This window comes from Doryrhamphus excisus, chromosome 12 (genome assembly GCF_030265055.1).
Source record: "Doryrhamphus excisus isolate RoL2022-K1 chromosome 12, RoL_Dexc_1.0, whole genome shotgun sequence".
NCBI lineage: Eukaryota > Metazoa > Chordata > Actinopteri > Syngnathiformes > Syngnathidae > Doryrhamphus > Doryrhamphus excisus.
Window position 1 is genome coordinate 15,005,101 of NC_080477.1, and position 19,518 is coordinate 15,024,618.

The following is a 19,518-nucleotide window of genomic DNA, read 5'->3' on the forward strand; positions in this document are numbered from 1 at the left end:
GTATGCCCTCCAATCCAAGGCTATTATAGTAAAACAAGTGCATTGCATAATCTAATAAGTGGATCTTCTTTTGTGAATGGGAAATACTATCATAATTTAAATTAACATGGACATTCACTAATTTGCCATTTTTAGGGTTCAGGTCTATCAAGTCGACCTTGTCCTAACCCCAATGAGCTATCCCGAATGGTTCTCTGTGACTTTGAAAATACTATTTCCGGAGGAATATTGCCCAAGAAAATCAATAGTATCACAGCATCTGTAGCCTCACATAATCTCCTTCATGCATCATCAACTTAAGTGTTTAACGACAAGTATGGCTTCCCACTCATTCGAGTGGGAGTCCCAAGGTTCAGTGCTCCATTTCAAGTGGGGCCAACGGCATCGCAGGGCTGAATCGAGGCCCAGGGTGCTGAATCAATGAACCGACCTTGAACCTAATTGCCAGGCCATGAATGAGACATTATCTGTTTCCCAAATAAATGGCTATAGCGTTTCATTTTCGCATTTAAAATTCCCAAACATGACCGACACGCTTCAATTGCTCAAATTATCAATACATGTATGTAATGGGTGTCAAAGAACATAATCATAATAGATAACCGAATACTATCAATACAGAGTGAATTAATAATAAGCGTCCATATCTTAAGACACAAGATACAGGGCACCCGTTTGTTATTCAGAACAGAGCTATAAATAAATCATGTGGCACAACTCGGCTTTGTGAGAATCTTACAGAAGAGTTGGACCAATTCCCGTCTTTACATTTCATTCCTTGTCCAGAAGAGGTGATTGTTTAAGGGTGCATTTGCTCCAACAGTGAAAAATGATGTTTTGATTGGAAAACATACACGGAGTAATGCATGCATTAAACATATACAAATATATACAATTTATAAGCATACATGTGTATCCAATTTAATGATTGCATATAAGGACTGTTAACAAGGGGGGCGCATGCTATTTTAGACTTGGAACACCATGGAGAGATTCCAGTTGGAAAATCATTTAATCATCTTTATTCTGCAGGTGGATGGACTATTTTAGCAATATATATTTGTCCAAGGGTGGCATGGCGATCGAGTGGTTAGCGCGCAGACCTCACAGCTAGGAGACCAGGGTTCAATTCCACCCCTCGGCCATCTGTGTGTGGAGTTTGCATGTTCTCCCCGTGCATGCGTGGGTTTTATCCGGGTACTCCGGTTTCCTCCCACATTCCAAACACATGCTAGGTTAATTGGTGACTCCAAATTGTCCATAGGTATGAATGTGAGTGTGAATGGTTGTTTGTATATATGTGCCCTGTGATTGGCTGGCGACCAGTCCAGGGTGTACCCCGCCTCTCGCCCGAAGACAGCTGGGATTGGCTCCAGCACCCCCACGACCCTCGTGAGGAAAAAGCGGTAGAAAATGAATGAATGAATGTTTGCCCAAAGGAGGGGGAATTTGACCACTCACTGTGCAAGTGTACCTAATGTTGTGGCCAGTCAATGCCACAGTAAATCTGTTATGGTGTGTACTGCCAACTGAAAATGAACAACATTCTTATGTTGTAGGTAGCTCACATGTTTTACGATGACTTCATGGAATAAAAAAGCTACCCCTGATGTATAAGTGACTGACGTAACACAAGCCTGCATAGCGCTGCCTTGTCAAATGTTAGGACAAGTTTATCAAGTAACTGTAGATACAACCCAAAATAGAGACAAGCTGAAGAAAACCTAATAAAGGGTGTAACCAACGCAACATGACATCCTAAATGCCGGTCTCCTTATTCTGCCCAAATGTTTACAAAGTTTACCTAATAATGGTAAAAAAATATATAGACATGTATTTGTGAAATGTGTTCTATTAAACCACTCTTGATATCATATGCCTGCTGTTGGTGATGTTCTTATATTTTTGGTTGAATGAAAATCTAATTTTGATCCAGTGGCATGCAACAGCTTTAAGTGTGGTTATGACATTTATTATGATAATAAACTTAATGGAGTTCTCCCCTACAGTGCTGATTCCCAATAGGGGGCAGCTGTCTGCGATAGCTTTATGAATTTGGCCAGCGACCAAAAGTTCAACAGGTTTGATTGTCCTGGCATGGGGGGTGAATGATCTAACCTCTGTAGCCCATGTCCGAGGTGCCCTTGTGCAAAGCACCTCTCTTAATTGGGTGCTGGAAAGCTGCCCAAGCTTCAGTGTCCGATGCTGTATACTTGCTGTGATGGGTTAAATGCATCAGTCATAATTCATTTATGCATGTACGTGACAATAAAAGGTTCTGACGTCCTTGTGATCAAGTTTGATTGCTTTGACTTATTGTCTTATTGGATCAAACCAGTCAAAAAAAAAATACTGTATGTAATATTTACTTTGCACAATCAGCAAGAGGCAGGGTTGATTACCACTTCCCCCTTTCGCTACAAGTGTTGGCCCAGACAACACAGTTGTCTCTCGGTCACCTCTGGCATCCCGACATGACCACACACACGCAGTAGGATGTTTGACATTGCAGCCTTGATCGATGTAGCCGACTACCGCTTGCATCAGTAACAACACAGTTACGTGACATGCCCCTGCTGTGCACCGTCTCCTCTCCTCTGGCATTGCAGTCAATACAAGTTAGTTGTGCAACTGCTGACCAACACAAAAACACACTTATACAAATACAAAGCAGAACTTGACCATCAAAGGTGACAAATGTCTTCCATTTGTTATGTTTGCTCTAAGAAATGTCCTCCAGTAACTAATACAACATGGGCTTACATTTTACGTTCGGTGTCAAGAATACTTATGCACTGGATGGAAGGTCAATGCTGAATGGCTCAACTACAGAGGGGAACAGGCGTCTATTCGGCTGGATTAGCACTAAGTGGCACAAATTCCGAGGAAAATGGGATGGAATTGTCTATTCTCTGATATGAATCAGGTCTCTTCTAAATATGGATAAAAATCCATAATGAATCAGTTATATGCTAATGTGATTCTGACGCCAACATGCATGTTGTATTTATCATGACGTCATCAAAATAATTGATGACCTGCACAGACACAAGGATGCCCAGTAAGCATGAGCGATAGTATATCAGAAGTACAGTAAAAGCATTAAATATAGCCAATATATGGTACATGATTGTACATTGAAATTATGCACCTTTATGTTAGACACGCATGTACATGGTAACATATTGACTTCAAGAGAACGATACACCCAGCGATGGAGTGGAGACCACTATTTGGGGCAATATGGCAGGTCCTGCACTAGCAAGAGGGGAATCCAGATGGTCATCACGATAATGACTGATACCCTGCTGTAAGGACACATTTTGCAGAACTGAAGCAAATTATGTTCCTGATGTTCCATGCATCATGACACTGCTGGTTTAAGCGTTTTCATGGGAATTACACACCTTAAAAGGCACACTTGAAATGACAAAATCACACTGTGCGTCTTTATGTGCATGTGTGTGCATGCTTCAATTTTTCATTCACATACATATGCAAGTGCATTCTTCCTCACCCATACATCAAAGTACTGATCATAACAGTATTATGTTTACACCAACCACTTCAAAGAGTTAATATCATATTTGTGTACATGTGACCGCTTGCATCAGTTCACACGCATCCTCCAGTATTCCCCCAACAAGCTAATCAAGAAGAGCTCCACGTGAATTTATTTTCCCCTCACACAGATGGAGACTGTGCTGCTGCTGACAAATCTACAACCTTAATAATTCTCTTGCCTAATGAAGGTTGTCGCCATTGTGAATCATTAAAAGCTTAACATGGAAAAGTAGCATTTAACTGCAAGAGTATTTAACGAAGGTTTACAAGTAGCCAAAGCAATACTTTTGACACCTTTGCTACATGGGTAAGATTTATAATGTTAACTTTACATAACCTTTACTTTTCCATCATAGGTTATGTTATAGGTGACTACAAGTTGTGTTTATACTTGGGTTGTGATACAAGTTTGCAGGAGGCCAATTAGTACAGCGGTTCTCAAGTGGCTTGGCCACAGGACCCACCATCATGCATTTATTTTGTGTTCTATGACAAAATGAACATGGAGGCTACCAAAAGGCGACTGTCTTTCATCAGAAAAAAATAGTTTGTTTCTACCTTTTTTTCCACAGTTTAATAATCAGCAGTAGAACATAGGTAAGTTTCAGGCAAATATCAGATGCTGACTAGAAAAGGACAACTCAAACACCTAAACAACTATACCAACATAAACAACAAAAGTATTTTTTTCCCTCAAAATACTTTATTTATAAATATAACACCATGAACTATTTACAATTTTCACACTTGGACCTGAACTATGTGTGTGTCCGTGTGAAGGTGACCGACTATGGGGGTGTTATTTTATTTACCTTTCATTATTAAAGTATTCCATTTATTAAGATGGAATCCTACTTCACAGAAATTAATTTACTACAGTCGACTCTGGAACCAATTAACCACAATAAAAAAAGAGATGACGGTATCGTAAACTGACTTATTCTTAGATTCAGAGTCAGGTGATCGTTGGAATTCATGACGACAAACCCTACTTCCACAGTAATAGTAGGGAGCGTATTTAAATATTAAAATATGAATAATTGATGCCTTAAGAAGTGGCTGACCGGAGACTGTACCTTGAATAAAATAATGTAGTAGCATGTGACACTATTGCAAAATACCTGCCTTAGAAAGATACTACTTTGTCTACCAACATGCCGTATATTGCCATCCACAACATCAAAAACAGCCATTTAAGTTGTGCAATCTTCTGTCACTGCTATTTGCATCCCACTGAGATTTGCTAAGATGAAACTCTGTGAAATAAAGGCGCCACTAAGAAAACTATCTAGCTGGAGGGTTTGGAATAAACTCCAGATGAAAAAGCTTTCTCTCATGTGAAACATCATGTTGAAGGACCCCTCAGCTGGAAACTGCAGTCGTTTTTACATCTCGTCCAAAAGTTGTGAGTTTACGGAGCTCTTGCCAGCATTCCTCCAAAGCTCTGCATCAAATCAGTAAGCAATGGAAGCTGATAATAGGATGTTAATGAGTCCATGCATAGGGGTGTTAAAAATAGATGAAAATAAACCTAAAAACCAAAAACACAATATTGATTAAAGGTACCATATTTTACTATTGGAAGTATGTTGCCCAAAATCTAGGTTTGATGCTGGAATTTAGACAGTTTAAAAGTGCTTATAGTCAGCTACCCTGCTAGAAATTCACCATTTTGTATGTCTGTAGATTTAAAGGGGACCTATTATGCTCATTTTCCGGCCCTTTGTTTTGGATTGTGAACTCCACCAACACAGAGAGCATTCTAGACCTTTCAGAATCTGCACCTATTCCAGCTGTATTTCTTTGGATCTTTGGAATTGTAAACACATGTAACTTCCCCTTACAACCAAAGAAACACTTCATTTCAGCCATTGCTAACAACGTAAACAAAGAAGCGGGTTGGTGGCAGAAAGCATATATGGTCTACAGTGCATGCCCATATAAGGAAGCCCACCTATGTGTGACATCACAAATCTCCAGTTTCTCAACACCCTCTGAAACTGAGCGTTTTGAGGTATCCCAAACTAATTTCAGGGCTCACTTCCAAATGGTCAAACCTCATTATCTGAGACTTTGGCATCCTTTAAGATGAGAATACAGCATTCTAACTACACTTATTAGTCAGAAAAGTGGAAAAAGTATAATAGACCCCCTTTAATGCTAAGTTAAAGGCCACAAGAAGCAGTTTTATGCACTTTATACATACAGACTGCACCTGTCCAACATAATAGATGCCATAAATCAGATACAACAATGTAAAATCAAGGACTGAGACAGGAGGAGGAAAACATTAGTGATTTACTGTGCTAACATTACATTCACATGTTCACAGCAACATTATGGTAGGTTAGCCTATTCATTGAAGAAAATTAAATAATCAGATTTGCAGCTCAGAACAGAACAACAGAACATATCCATAATAAAGAATTTATTATGGATATTACGGGTTTGCATTCATGACGTCATGAAATGTCAAAACTTGACCACAACTCCTCTCGAACGTGAAGCAAATAAGTGAAGGAGATGATGGATTTTGTTCATGTTTGATGCTCATAAGCAGACTTTGAGGACACTACAGTAAGAACATCATTGAAAGGTCACATGTGCATAATAGGAGACCTTTAAATAATAATAAGTAACCAAAATGTTTAAATCTCTTTTAGTCCAGAGAATGTCTGTATGTATGTGTGTCCTTTAATTTCACCATGAATCCTCTCCCAGTAAAGAAAACGAGGTCCACAAAGGTACGTATGTGTGGATGAGTTTGATGTCAAAAAACATGTGAGCAATGACCTGAAGCCCCTCAAACACTACTGGTATAAAATACAAAAGATATGATGAGCAGGCCTTATATCAGGTCCAAAATCATTGACCTTTGATGTCAGTCAATTGGATGTTAAAGCATATGTTTGTCTGTGGGTTGGGAGCATGTCTATGTGTATGTGTATGCTTTATACACGGCCCTCAACAGGGAAGGAAACACAACTGCTGGAATTGAACAAACAAGAACATACTGATATGTGTATGTGTGTATGCAAAATATATGAGCGTAAGAACGTAATGCTTAGATGGTTTCATCTTTGTCTTTTGCTTAAATGCGGTAATAGAACTAAATGGTTTGGGTTTTCCTCCTTTTCCTTCCCACTGAGACACACCCTAAAACCCCTGAAACACATCATGTTCACAATAATCAACAATTTCTAGTTAATAAGCTTGACTAATTCAGCCAGCTGTCTTTTCCCCTTTGTTGTCCAAATGTAAAATGAGAATTATGAAACATCCGTGGTGGAAATGGCAAATTAAATCACATTTACCCCTTCAAACAGCTATTAAATGATATTGGACAATTAGTCATTATGTTGCATTATGTCCGCTCCTTATATGACTGGTGCCACATCTTGGTCCACAGTAAGTCAGGCTCGTTTCCAGTGATGGTTGGACTCTGCCAGGACTGTGCTTTTTCACCGATTCTGATCATAACTTTTCAGGACTGAGTTTCTCGGCGTAGGCAGCCAATTACAAAGTGGGTAGGATGAAAATACTGACTGGTCGCCAGCCAATCACATGGCACATATAGACAAACAACCATTCACACTCACATTCATACCTATGGACAATTTGGAGTCACCAATTAACCTAGCATGTTTTTGGAATGTGGGAGGAAACCGGAGTACTCGGAGAAAACCCACGCATGCATGGGGAGAACATGCAAACTCCACACAGAGATGGCCGGGTCTCCTAGCTGTGAGGCCTGCACGCTAAACACTGCTCCGCCGTGCAGCCCACCACCACAGCTTCAAAAATCTTAGGGGAAAGCCTGCATATTAAATAAAAACGGACACAGCACTGAGGTGTGACCCATTTAAACCATTCCATTTTTTCCAAGGGTTGTGAAAGTGCAGAAATATGTCCTGTGTCAAAACATCTTTTAAAAGACTAACAACACAAATAATGTCTTAAGTTACACAATATTTCCTAAGTATGGGACAGTCCTGGCACTGCCTTTGCACTTCTTAACAAATGCTCAGTGGAAGTGCTGGCACTGGTCCTTGTTGCTAAGCGACAATTTGAAGCTCATTTCAAGCAAGTCATCTTTTACTAAAGGTATAAATATTTATGTTTTAGCTTTTGGCACTATGAGGATGAAACAAGCTCTCAACTTGGGACATTTTTACCACAGTGACGACATAAAAGCAACATATATGAGCATTACAAATATACAACAATCATTATCTTGTGATATAAATGTATTCTCCACCAGCTGTAAAAGAAAGAGACGACGTGCTAAAGGAGATGGGAGGATTACACAAATCCCCACTGGATCTTTTGATCCAAACCCTCTTTTACATCACGATACAAAATAGCTCTTACTGCTAAGTTTGATGTCGATAATGATGATGACATTCATAACATTTTCCTCCTCTGCTGAATTAATATTTTGTCTTATCCCTAATGTAGTTGGATTACAGACAGATACAATCCCCTCTGTGTGCCTCCCTAGTGTCCCCAGTCATCCCTTCTCACTTTAAATGTCTCCATTCACACCTCTCTCCCGCTGCTCGCCTCTAGCTTTGGGGGCAAATTAATTGATGATTATCATGTCTTTGCAGGGCGAGTTTGCAAACTTGGCTTTTTATCAGTGAGCTATTGCTCTCCTCCACTTATAGCTTCATTTCAGCCACGCATCCTTACTGTGGTCTTCTTTTTTTCCCCCCTCCTTTATGTACAGTACTTCTCTGAGGTTATTCAGTTTGGTTTCCTTTCATACTTAGTAGACTTTCATTTAGTGTGCACTGTGGGTTCATTCTACATCTTTTCAAGGAGATATATTTATCTCCTTTGAACATGTCGTTCCACAGATTAATAGATATCAGACATGTTTTGGTCACAATATCCCAAGGTTCAAGAATAAGAGCACACTTAAGACCATTTATAGTTGGCACGTACAGTAGGTTTTTTTTCTGGCTGTGGTGGCTATGCCAGTGACTGCCAGGAAAGAAACTAGGAAAAGCACTCAGTAGGGCACAGACGGGAATGTCTAGTAATCCCTTGTTCATCACAGTTAATTGGTTCCAGAACCGTGATAAGTGAATTTCCGTGGCGTTCCTTATTCATAAAAGTAATATTTTTTTTTTATTTAGAACATAGAAAACCTGTTTATGACCTTCTAAATGCATTTTTAAACATTATTAGAGCCCTCTAAGCATGAACTAACACCCCTATAGGTGGCCTTATACTTGTATTACCCAATACGGTAAACATAATGAGAGTAAATAAGCCATTTAAAGACATAAATAAGACTTGTGCTGTGTTGCTATAAATGTGTTCCTTAGGCGAGCTGAGTGGCAGGTGGACAAAAAGTGATGTTGGTGGTTCAGAGTTGAGTTTTAGCTTGCTGAGGGTGAGAGTGAATACACAATAATGATGATGATGACGAAATGCACTTGTTTCATACTCATATTCCTAAAAAAAATGCATTGCAATGGATACCCGTTTATAAAGAGTATCCGGCTCATTCCTAGTTTTCACATAGAGATGACACATCACGGGTCGACGCAAACTCAGCCCAGAGACAACACAACTGCTCATCCAATTTGTCAGCCAAGTGGGAAACAGCACTGTGGATGCAGCCCGAGAACCCTAAAAGTTTCCCCCTGAGATCACAACAATTTCTTTTCCACTAGGCTATGCTCTCATCCACTGGTGCAAAGTCCGTCATCATGGACTAACTGACTATGTCATGGGACAAAGGGATGGAGGATGCCTTCTAGAGGAAGCCAGAGAAATACATAGAGGTTTCAGCTGCATGCACACAAACTGACTGGAAAAAACCCACACCTACCCAGTGGAAGCTGACGGTAAAGGCTACACTAAAACCTTTTGGATAGAGCTTTGTCGAAATGAAATGGCTTTGAGGAAAGAAGGGTTCTAGTGTAGACTACAGGGACCAGTGGAGCAATGCACCCAGAGATGTTCCGGGATTAAAGGAGTGAAACATTTGTGAAGGGTGGTGTCTGGCTGACAACCCCATAGCCAGCCTAATAGCACTGGCGTAAATGTGACAAGCGGAAGTGTCCTACAATTAGTCTCACCTGCACTGTAATTGGTTTCCCCGTGTTAGTTTTATACACATATATTGGATGTTTCCATTAATTTTTAACTGAACAAAGCATGATGTTTATGGAAAAATTAAACTGTATACAGATGTCAAAGTGTACAATATCATTTCAACTATATCACTTTTAATTTCACAATAATCTATTTTATGGAATAATCAATTTGTTTCTCTTCTACAAGCTCAACCTGCTGTGGACAAATGCTCCACAAAAAAAAAAAAAAACGCGAGCCTGCTTTAGCCTCTTGCCCCACGTGCTCAAAATCTAAGCTGACTTCTGACTGACACATGCACACAACGACCTACTGAGTAAGTGTGTATATCTGATCCTCTGAGTTTGTCTTTGATATTTAGATTCCATGACTCATAGATGAAGTACATGTGTGTGATGAGTGTGTATGTGTGTCTGTCTCTCCAAAAGGTCAGACCCAGCATTTCAGTGCCAACAGGCACACAGACACGAACCAGTCTTCCGTAAAGAAGGAGGTCAACACACAACAAGCACCGATAACAGCAGAATCACATCCCAATGTGGCAACGAGGAGCAAGCAGACAGTAAGTAAATGTATACACTCACACCAGCTCCAACTGATACTGAGGAGACCAAGACAGCAGCAGTGAGCTGCAAGTCGCCCACACAGGATCCCTGACATGGGCAGCTCTTTTTTTTTTATTTTTTATAAATCACCAGCAGAGATTAGGCGTACTTTCATCTTCTAGCCGAAGAAAACGCAGCTTGTTCAACACATTTTTATCAAGGTGTTGTCCCCTGTTTGGCTGTGTTGAAGATGGACAACCCAGCAATAGGCAGACGGCACTTTACAATGAAATCACCCTAACCACACAACAGTGTTGGGCAAATGACTAATTATGAGTAATTTGTTATAGTCAACGGTTATTTTCGCAAAGAAGTAATTCAATCTGTGACATAAAAATTATCATAAATGTAATTAGTTACCAGGGAAAGTTGTGTTACTTGTAATACTTGTATACCAGGTATATGTAGGGATGTAACTGTGTAAGTGTCGGGTTGAAAGATGCTTCGCAACAGTTACGAAATGTGTACTGTATGCTTCCTATGTACAGTATGTTCTTGCCTATGACATCAATATGTCAAAGTAAGATAAGATATGCCTTTATTCGTCCCTCAGTGGGGAAATTTACATGGGGGGGGGGGCAAAGGGGGGCAAAGGGGGGGACAACACTAGGAGAGGGGAGGGGAAAAACTCCAACAACTCCAAACTAGACTCTTAGTGCCTGAGCAGTGCCTACTCTTAAAGTAGTGCCTGTACTTCCATCATTAAAGTGCCTGTTGTAACTCGACGGACCTTACCTCAACTCTGGCACTGCTTGGCTTTGCATGAAAATATACTCTACCTTCAGCCAATCATCATTAATGATATCACCCCTTATCAAAAAAGCAATCGGTGTACCGGTACCAGTGTTGGTAATGTTATTATTAATGCCGTTACTCCCGACAATGCCAATGAACGCATAACCACCCCAAGACTGTTACCTAAATACCCGTCTACCTGTCTTAATGTAACCAATGTGTTCATTTGGGTTTTAATTTGTTTATTTTTTATTTGATTGGATTTTGTGGTAGATTTCATAACATGTTTTTCATGAGAAGTCTTTGTCATTGATGTGATGCCATCATCCCCTGCGTCTGTATGGTTGCATGCACATACCGTATGTGTCTTTTTGTCCGGTTTACAGAGACTGCACAAAAAATTCTGCCTTTATAAAAATAATAATGTTCAGTTTTGCATGACACTAAGAGGGATGTTCATTTAATATTTGTTAACATGGCAGTAGTTTGCAGTGGAGCAGCTATGCACAGCTGAGAGCTGTTTCTAATACTATGCTGACCTTCTCTTGAAACTAAATTAGGTCACCAAAATATGTGGGAAAAACTCATAGTGTCGACTCAGTCAAAAGGGATCGTTATTATCTTCAGAGAGGCAGAATATTTTCTGCATTTACCAGTTGGACCAACTTTAACTATAATATGCACAGTTTAAATCATGAGCTTACCTTCATATACAGCTTTGAAGCCCTGTGCACTGACGGCGAAATCGGTGGTAAACCACAAGGCCAATATAGATCCACTGCTGACTAAAGGAGAAGGCAGCATGAACCCCGACAACCTAAAAGAAAGTGCAGAGAAATGTTGGGAATTATTTTCAACACAGCAGGACGACAAGTTCAAAACGCCAAAGTACAAAATACACTATTTGAACTAGTGTGTTTGAAACCCCAGTTTTAACCATTTGTGTGCCTGAACTGCTGTTTTCTGTTTTCAACAGCTTTTTAAGATGACACCTCCTGCTGTTTCACTGTCTGGAAAAGAGAGTTTAAAAAGCATGGTGCGCAAGGTGAAGAAGTTCCGGCTAGATATAGTCGGATTCACCTCAGCGCACAGAAAGGGCTCTGGAACCAGCCATCTTGAGTGGGGCTGGACTTTATTCCACTCTGGTGTTGCAGTCAGTGATAGGCAACAGACAATTATTGTTGCATCATAAGGTGGCCGAAGCCTGTCGTGCCAATAATCTCAGAACACATCAGTGGACCAGTGGTAAGGGATGCCGTTACACTGACAAAGCAGTGCTATTGGGCCTTTTTAAGAAGGGGGACTGTAGGCTGTGTTCCAAATATCATTCATAGGATCACACTTCCTGGTATGGTCTATTCAGTGGTTCTGGAGAGGATAATTCGCCAGCTAGTTGAAGTTCGAATTCAGGAGGAGCAGTGTAGCTCGTTTGCAGCAATGGATTCGCACCTGAAAGGTGGAAGAATGCTGCCCATACTGTATACTGTATGTGCTTAATGCACTGTACATTGATGTCTAATTACAGTACCTCTGTTATCCCCAGTAAGTTGCAATCAGTGCTACTATACCTCTAAGTAGTAACTGTATGAGTGGCATTCAAGACACAATTGACCAAAATTGGTTTCTTTTAAAACATGAGGCTCTTATCCATCTATTTACAGGGAGGTGGGAATACGTTACCGCTAGTCATAGTACGCACATTAAGACAGTTGAAGTGGCTCCGGCTGTACATTCTGAAATGGATATTATCCTAAATATGCTTGCTAGAATGCACCTGATCATCTACACAAGCAGGAATGATTTATGGTTATGGTACTGTATACTGTAAAATACTGGCATCATTGCACTTCCATATTATTGAATGTTTTCTTAAAAACTCCAAGTGTAAGGTGTATTGATTTACCATCTTATTGCATTGTTTTTCTTAAAGGCAATTGTGTTCTGATTCTGTTTCATAATTATTTAGATTTAATCAATTTATTAAAGGAAATGTGGACCATTGTGACAATCGTAACTGCACATTTCTTTGGTCTACATGGTGGTCACCGGCAAACAAGAAAGAAACACTGCCACACGGAAAAACACAAAAGACAGTCCAAAAATACTAGTTGAACAAATAAATTCCTTGGCCTCAAAGCAAGGACAAAAGAGATGAGTAAAAAGAGATTGGGGGAAGTGGGGGTTGGTGAGCCACAAACTGAATGACAACTGTACAGGGAGGAAATGCACAATGGACACAACCAAGGAATGTTATGAGATGGCAATGCTTTGCATTATTTTTTCTCAGTTGTACTGGATATACTGTATTGTATATCATACTAATTGTTTCTGTCATGTTATGTCACATACATGTCCATGGCACGTCCATATACACAAAGTAGCTCATCTTTGCCAAATCACTATCCGCTGTCTTGTGAAATGCACCGTGTACATTATCAAACGAGTTTAAGATTGCAAGGTGCATACTGCCACTGTGCGACTGTCCAAGTGTACCTAATGTTGTGGCCAGTCAAAGCAAGTTACCGTTACCACTGTCCGTGTACTGCTAACTGAAAATTAACAAAATGATTATATTGTAGGTATCACGCCTGTTTTATGATGACTTCATGGAATAAGACAAAAACACAATTCAAGTATAGTACTGTTGCATAGTTGGTCTATGGATAGGTGGTCGCTGTGTGTGACTGACCAATCACAGAGCGTGAAGAGTGAATACATAATGAGCAATACGGATATTGACAAAATGTACTTGTTTCATACTCGGATCTGGCAAAAATTAATTATCCGTAACAAATACCCATTTATAACCAGTATATGGCTCATGTCTAATAGGGACCCTTTAAAACTATATATCATATAAAATATTATATACAATTTACATAATGTGTTTTTTTTTACTGTATTTTCAGCACAACCAATACGGGGTGCCAGAAATGTCACTTAAAGGGGAACTTCACTTTTTTGTGAAACATGAAAACATGTTTTATATTTTCATACTTTGCCTTTTCTTTGCATTATAACATAAGAAAACAAGTTAATATGAGCTAGCTAACAATGCACGTCATCGGGACACACCTATTTGGACCATGAAAACCTCTCACAACATTGCATCATTTGATATCCATGCTGTGATCATACAGTAAAAGTACACTATGATAACATGTAAAGTTGCAGTATCTTGCTGTATTTTGATGATTTAAAACACTACCTTCTTTTCTAGGCGCATTCTTCCATCTGTGAATAACGCTGAGACGACCGGTTAGCGGGGCATTGTGTTAGTCTGCCAAATAAAACTAGTTTTTCATGTTAGCTGCTACGATATAATAATATCGCTGTAGCTGTGTTAATATACAAATCAGTTATGTAAACGGAACACTGTTGGCATTTTTTTAGATGTTTTTGTGAGGGCTATAGTGTCAAAATAAGTATTTCCAATGGCATATGTTGTTATGTAGCTCATGTTAATTCATTTCTCTGTGCTAGAATGCACCGAAAAAAGGAACAAAATATTTGTTCATGTTGTTCATGCATATGATGATCAAAATTCCAAAAAAGCACATTTCCCCTTTACAGTCAAATGAAAAAACGGTAAATAAAAAAGCAGAATGATCAGGCGTCTACTTTTTTCTGGGATAAGCCAGATGATTTGTCTGCTAAATGTTGGTTTGACAGTGAAACGCGCGCGCACACACACACACACACACACAAACACCCTAGTCAATCAGGTAATGAGCAGTAATCCACTGTACAGATGGGCCAACTTGGCCGTGTCATTTCTCTCTGTCTCGCCTTCTTAGTTTGTTGCACTGCACACAGCCTCCTAATCAGGACAACACATTGATCCGACAACTATTTGACATTTATTCAAGTGTAAGAGGGCTGGCTTTAGAATATGCGACCGATTATGCCGTCGGTCAGCTTGTCCTGCCAGTCATCCAGCTTACGCTATGAGACAGCCGCTCCGTGAGAGCTGTCTTTACAGTCAAATGACCAATCAGCCAGCTTGTCCATTGCTTGTCCATCCCTCGCTCTGTCTAACAGCCCATGAGACTGGCCTTTTCTGTCATGTAAATATAAAGATATTCCTTTACTGGATACATTATATGTACAACTTTATGGAAATCATTTAGGGGAGGATTATTTTCTGGCTTCTAATGCACCAACCAAGGTCCATAAAGCACAGCCAGCTGGCCAATGAGGCAACATAGGTAAATGCTAAGAGCACCCTGGTCGCACAAAATCAGAAAAAAAATTCACCTTACCACGTTTTTTGTATATAGTTATTGCATAATGTAAATTATGTGGATATTTTAATTGTCTGGTGTTGATTGTTGTGTTTCTCATGGATCACTGTTGTTATTTAATCATTTATTTACATGATTTTTATTTCATGGTAAGGGTACTTTTAGTGTATTTCATATTTTATTACATTCATTTGGCTCGGAGATCGTTTATGATTGTTTTTCATTGGCTCACGGCACATTGTTGAGATCAATTCCATTTTTAAAAACAGCAAAAATGGGAAAAATTGAGCAAATGTCAGTGTAAAGAAAAAAGTAGACATTTTGATACTCATAACTAATAATAACACAATGCAAACATTTTATAAATATTACTGGCTCCTTGCATCCTCTTGATTTTTTTTTTTTAATGCGATTTTAATATGCGGTCTTTGGTGGATAAAGTTTGGACGCCCCTGGGTCTCACAGAAAAACTTGAAAATCTTGATAAAAAGTCTTTCCAAAAAACGATAAGCTGCTATAGCTGCCAGAGGGAGGGAGGATTTGTCTATATTGTGTTGCACAGGCAGTACTGCAGACAACATCTGTCTTATTTAAGCAAAGGAATTAGCAGCATGTCAGTTCTTTTTTTTAATCCAAATTTAAAGTACAATTGCAGCAAATTTGTTTAAGCAGAATACTGGTGAACCAACTGACAACAGGGTGAGCTTCAGAGCCGACATTCTCATTTTGAAATCAATGACGCTTTAACAGCTGACAGAGAGAGAATAGTGGCTAGTGGAGTTCAAACACTGCAAAGAAAAGAAGCAATCATTGCATGATCGCTGGCAGGCTCTCACCTGTCCACACGGCCATTGATTTCAAGGGTCTGGAGAAACTAGAAAGAGGTTACCCCTCTAGGAAATCCTCATAGGGAGAGGTAAACATGGACTTTTAATAGCCCGGCAAAAAAGAAAATAAACATTGGTACTAAATGTTAGCAGTAACATAATATGAAAGGATTCCTGGCTGGTCCACCAATTTTGTACACCACAAATAGGTGACCATAAATCACGATGGCAACAACTGATACTTGTCTATCTGTTTGATGATCTTCTGTTGTCAAGCTAGTTGTTGGCGACTCCAAATTGTCCATAGGTATGAATGTGAGTGTGAATGGTTGTTTGTCTATATGTGCCCTGTGATTGGCTGGCGACCAGTCCTGGGTGTATCCCGCCTCTCGCCCAAAGTCAGCTGGGATAGACTCCAGCATACCCCGGCGACCATAGTGAGGATAAGCGGCATAGAAAATGAATGAATGAATGGATAGTTACGCTTCAGTTAACTTTTAAATAAACGTGTTGCTCAATTTTGGTGCAAATTGGCCATTTTAATTTTCAAATGAGATTTTCATAAGGCTGCAGGTGATGAAAAAAGCTGGGAACCACTGACATAATTGTCTCTTACGATACAAATAGCCAAGATGAACAAGTTACCAAATGGTATTCGTACTACTGTGACTATCTGGTTGCAAGGTGAAAAGGTCTGTCAGTGTGATTTCAGTAAAAGTACAGTCTAAAATATCAGTTACTTGAACTGCGTTACGTTTAAATTGAAGGTATGAAAGGTGACATTGCTGTGAGCTAGATATACAGTACAAGAGACTAGATATACAATACTGTATGTCCCAAGTGAAAGTATTAGTTTTAACTAATCAATCTGAATATGTGGTTCCTTTTGAAGGTCTCTCTGGGGTAACTGGCAGTTTATCTGTGACATGACACAAAGCGAATGGATGGACAGCATGTGTTTGTTGGTGACAACTGACTTTGACAAAAAAAGGAAAAACATGAAAAGGGGTCAGCAAAAAAAAGAAAAAAAAAACCCTCTTCAAACACCTAAAATAACATAGCCCATTTAAGCAGTGGACTAGAATAAATAGTAACAAGATGAAGTTCAACTGGCGGAGATTCATGTACAAACTTTTAATCTGCATACAGATTGTTATAAAACTTTGGCAAGACTACTGTTAATTTATTTTTGGAGAACAGCTAGGCGATACATACAAAAAAATCAGGGCGTCTCTCTTTTATTGTGTTGATCCAGCACTCCAAGACATTTAGTTGCTACCACACTAACCTATGTTTGAATCCTAGTGATGAATACAACTCTAAAAAATTAAAATATTGACATGGCATACAGAAAAATCATGTATATAACATAATAGTGTACTGTAAGCTGTAGTAGCTGAGGAGATTCGCAGGTTCAGAGTCGCCTTTGCGCATCACCGACTGTGATTGGCTGGCGACCAGTCCAGGGTGTACCCTGCCTCTTGCCCGAAGACAACTAGGATAGGCTCCTGCACGCCCGTGACCCTCGTGAGGATAAGCGGTAGAAAATGAATGAATATTACAAAATGCTGCATAACTACATAGTGGGGTGACATTACGACATAATGCACCATTATTACATAATGCAATGCTACAAGTGTTGAAGCACACATGAATAACGGCCGTGTGCTCACATGATTGTCTTCTCCCTGTCGTGTCCCAATCATCTCAAAGAGGCAGACTGTGCTTTATGATATAAAAGAGCAACCCTGTACGACACCACATGTCATACAGGCCATATGCTACGACAAGATGCCATAAAAAAGAATGGAGTACAATCTTTGTCATATGTCGTGGAGAAGTAGCACAAAACAGTCCAAAAGTCAAACACAATAATGTATCAAATGCATAATTTTTTTTCACCAAAGGACAGGATGTGAGGGTCCACCGGTTTTGTACAAACTTTTTTTTATCATACACTGTATCCAAACCCATTTTATACCTGGCACGTAAGGGCATGAAATTACATCTATTTTGCCTTGTAGATTCTTATGTTACCTACTGAGATATAAAAGACAGGAAGTGGGGGAATAAGTACACAAGATCATAGATCATAGATCAGCGTGGCAGCGCCGCTTCGGGGTAATAAGGAGTTAAGTGTCTTGTACATTTGATGTATATGAAAGGAGTTTTAGAACCCCAGTGAGTCCCTGGTGGTGTCTTCAACAAACACACAGCAGTGCATGCAAGCACCGAGAGTACATTTGAACCAGGACACATGCGAGGAGACATCAATGATATTAAGTTCTGCAAAATGATGATACTGTAGTTTTAATGGCATTGTTAACTGACTGGTTGCAAATTTGAAATTTGAAATGTACTTGTTAGCACGTCCTTATTCTTAAAAGTCCTATTAAACCTATGGCGTACAGGGAACATGCTTTTTGGTGTGTATGTAGCTTTAATGGGAACTTAATTGGGAAGTAGTAAGACTCAAGTGTGATTATTTAATTTGAGGTATTTTAAAGAATATTGTGATTGTGCACTTTATCTTTTATTTTCTGCTGTGTGCTGCTTATAAACTCTATATAAAGTATATATAAAGTAAACTCTACATTCTATGTCATTTCTAACAAACAAGGTATCATCACTTTCTTGCCGCAATAGTCACCGAATATAATTACTTTGAAGGTTAAACCTTAAAGATAGGCTTTTTCTGGCTTTGCAGACACTAAATTAAAATTGTAGATGAACACATTTGTGTGTGGTGATGCGGTGAAATGACATTTCACTCCATCACCATGCAGAGCATTTATTTCCAAGTTTTTAATCTGAATATCCAACTGGTATCATCTAGATGTCCGCATCCATAGCAACAGCCCAAGACCGCGGGCATCTGCAAAATCAATCAGTCATGATTCAGAGGTAGAAGGGAGTTCAAATGTGGCAAGAGGTTTAACTGCACTTTGTGAAAGTCTCACTCTGCCTGGCAGCATGAAGTTTGTGGGTATCCACACTCATGGCCCAACATCTTTTTGTCCTTCAGACCGGACTGCTTGATAAATCGACTTGTTTTTCACATGCACCTGTTTGTTTTGTCTATAGAGGCGCAGTGGACTTCATACAGCTAACGCCTCCTGAACTTCATTAATATCACAAACAAGTAAGTTATATAACATGCATCTGTCACAATGTCCAAAAGCAGCAGACGACCGTGGTTTAACTGAAGTGTATCAGTCTGCACAGGACATTGGTTTATAAAAATAAATGAATAAAAACAAAATGGAGCTTGGCCCAAAGCCCAACACTGGCTCTTTTCCATAGCTAATGTGGGTGGGACACTAAAAAAGTTGTGAATGTGAGAAATGGATACGTGCCAAAAGAAGGCACTGGCAAATGTCTGTATCCATAATCAGCAAACTGGTTTACAAAAGACTTTTTTAACTGAAAATAAAT

General features: G+C 39.5%; 1 protein-coding gene across 9 annotated transcripts in view; it reads right to left on the reverse strand.

The window, feature by feature from the left end:
* The window catches only part of LOC131139316 (CUB and sushi domain-containing protein 1-like), a 361,438-nt gene that overhangs the window by 217,402 nt on the left and 124,518 nt on the right, over window positions 1-19,518 (reverse strand). For all 9 annotated transcript variants that reach the window (XM_058088813.1, XM_058088812.1, XM_058088816.1 and 6 more), the window contains one exon: window positions 11,717-11,829. In XM_058088813.1, coding sequence (XP_057944796.1) covers window positions 11,717-11,829 — 113 coding nt within the window. The remainder of the gene's footprint in view (window positions 1-11,716; window positions 11,830-19,518) is intronic.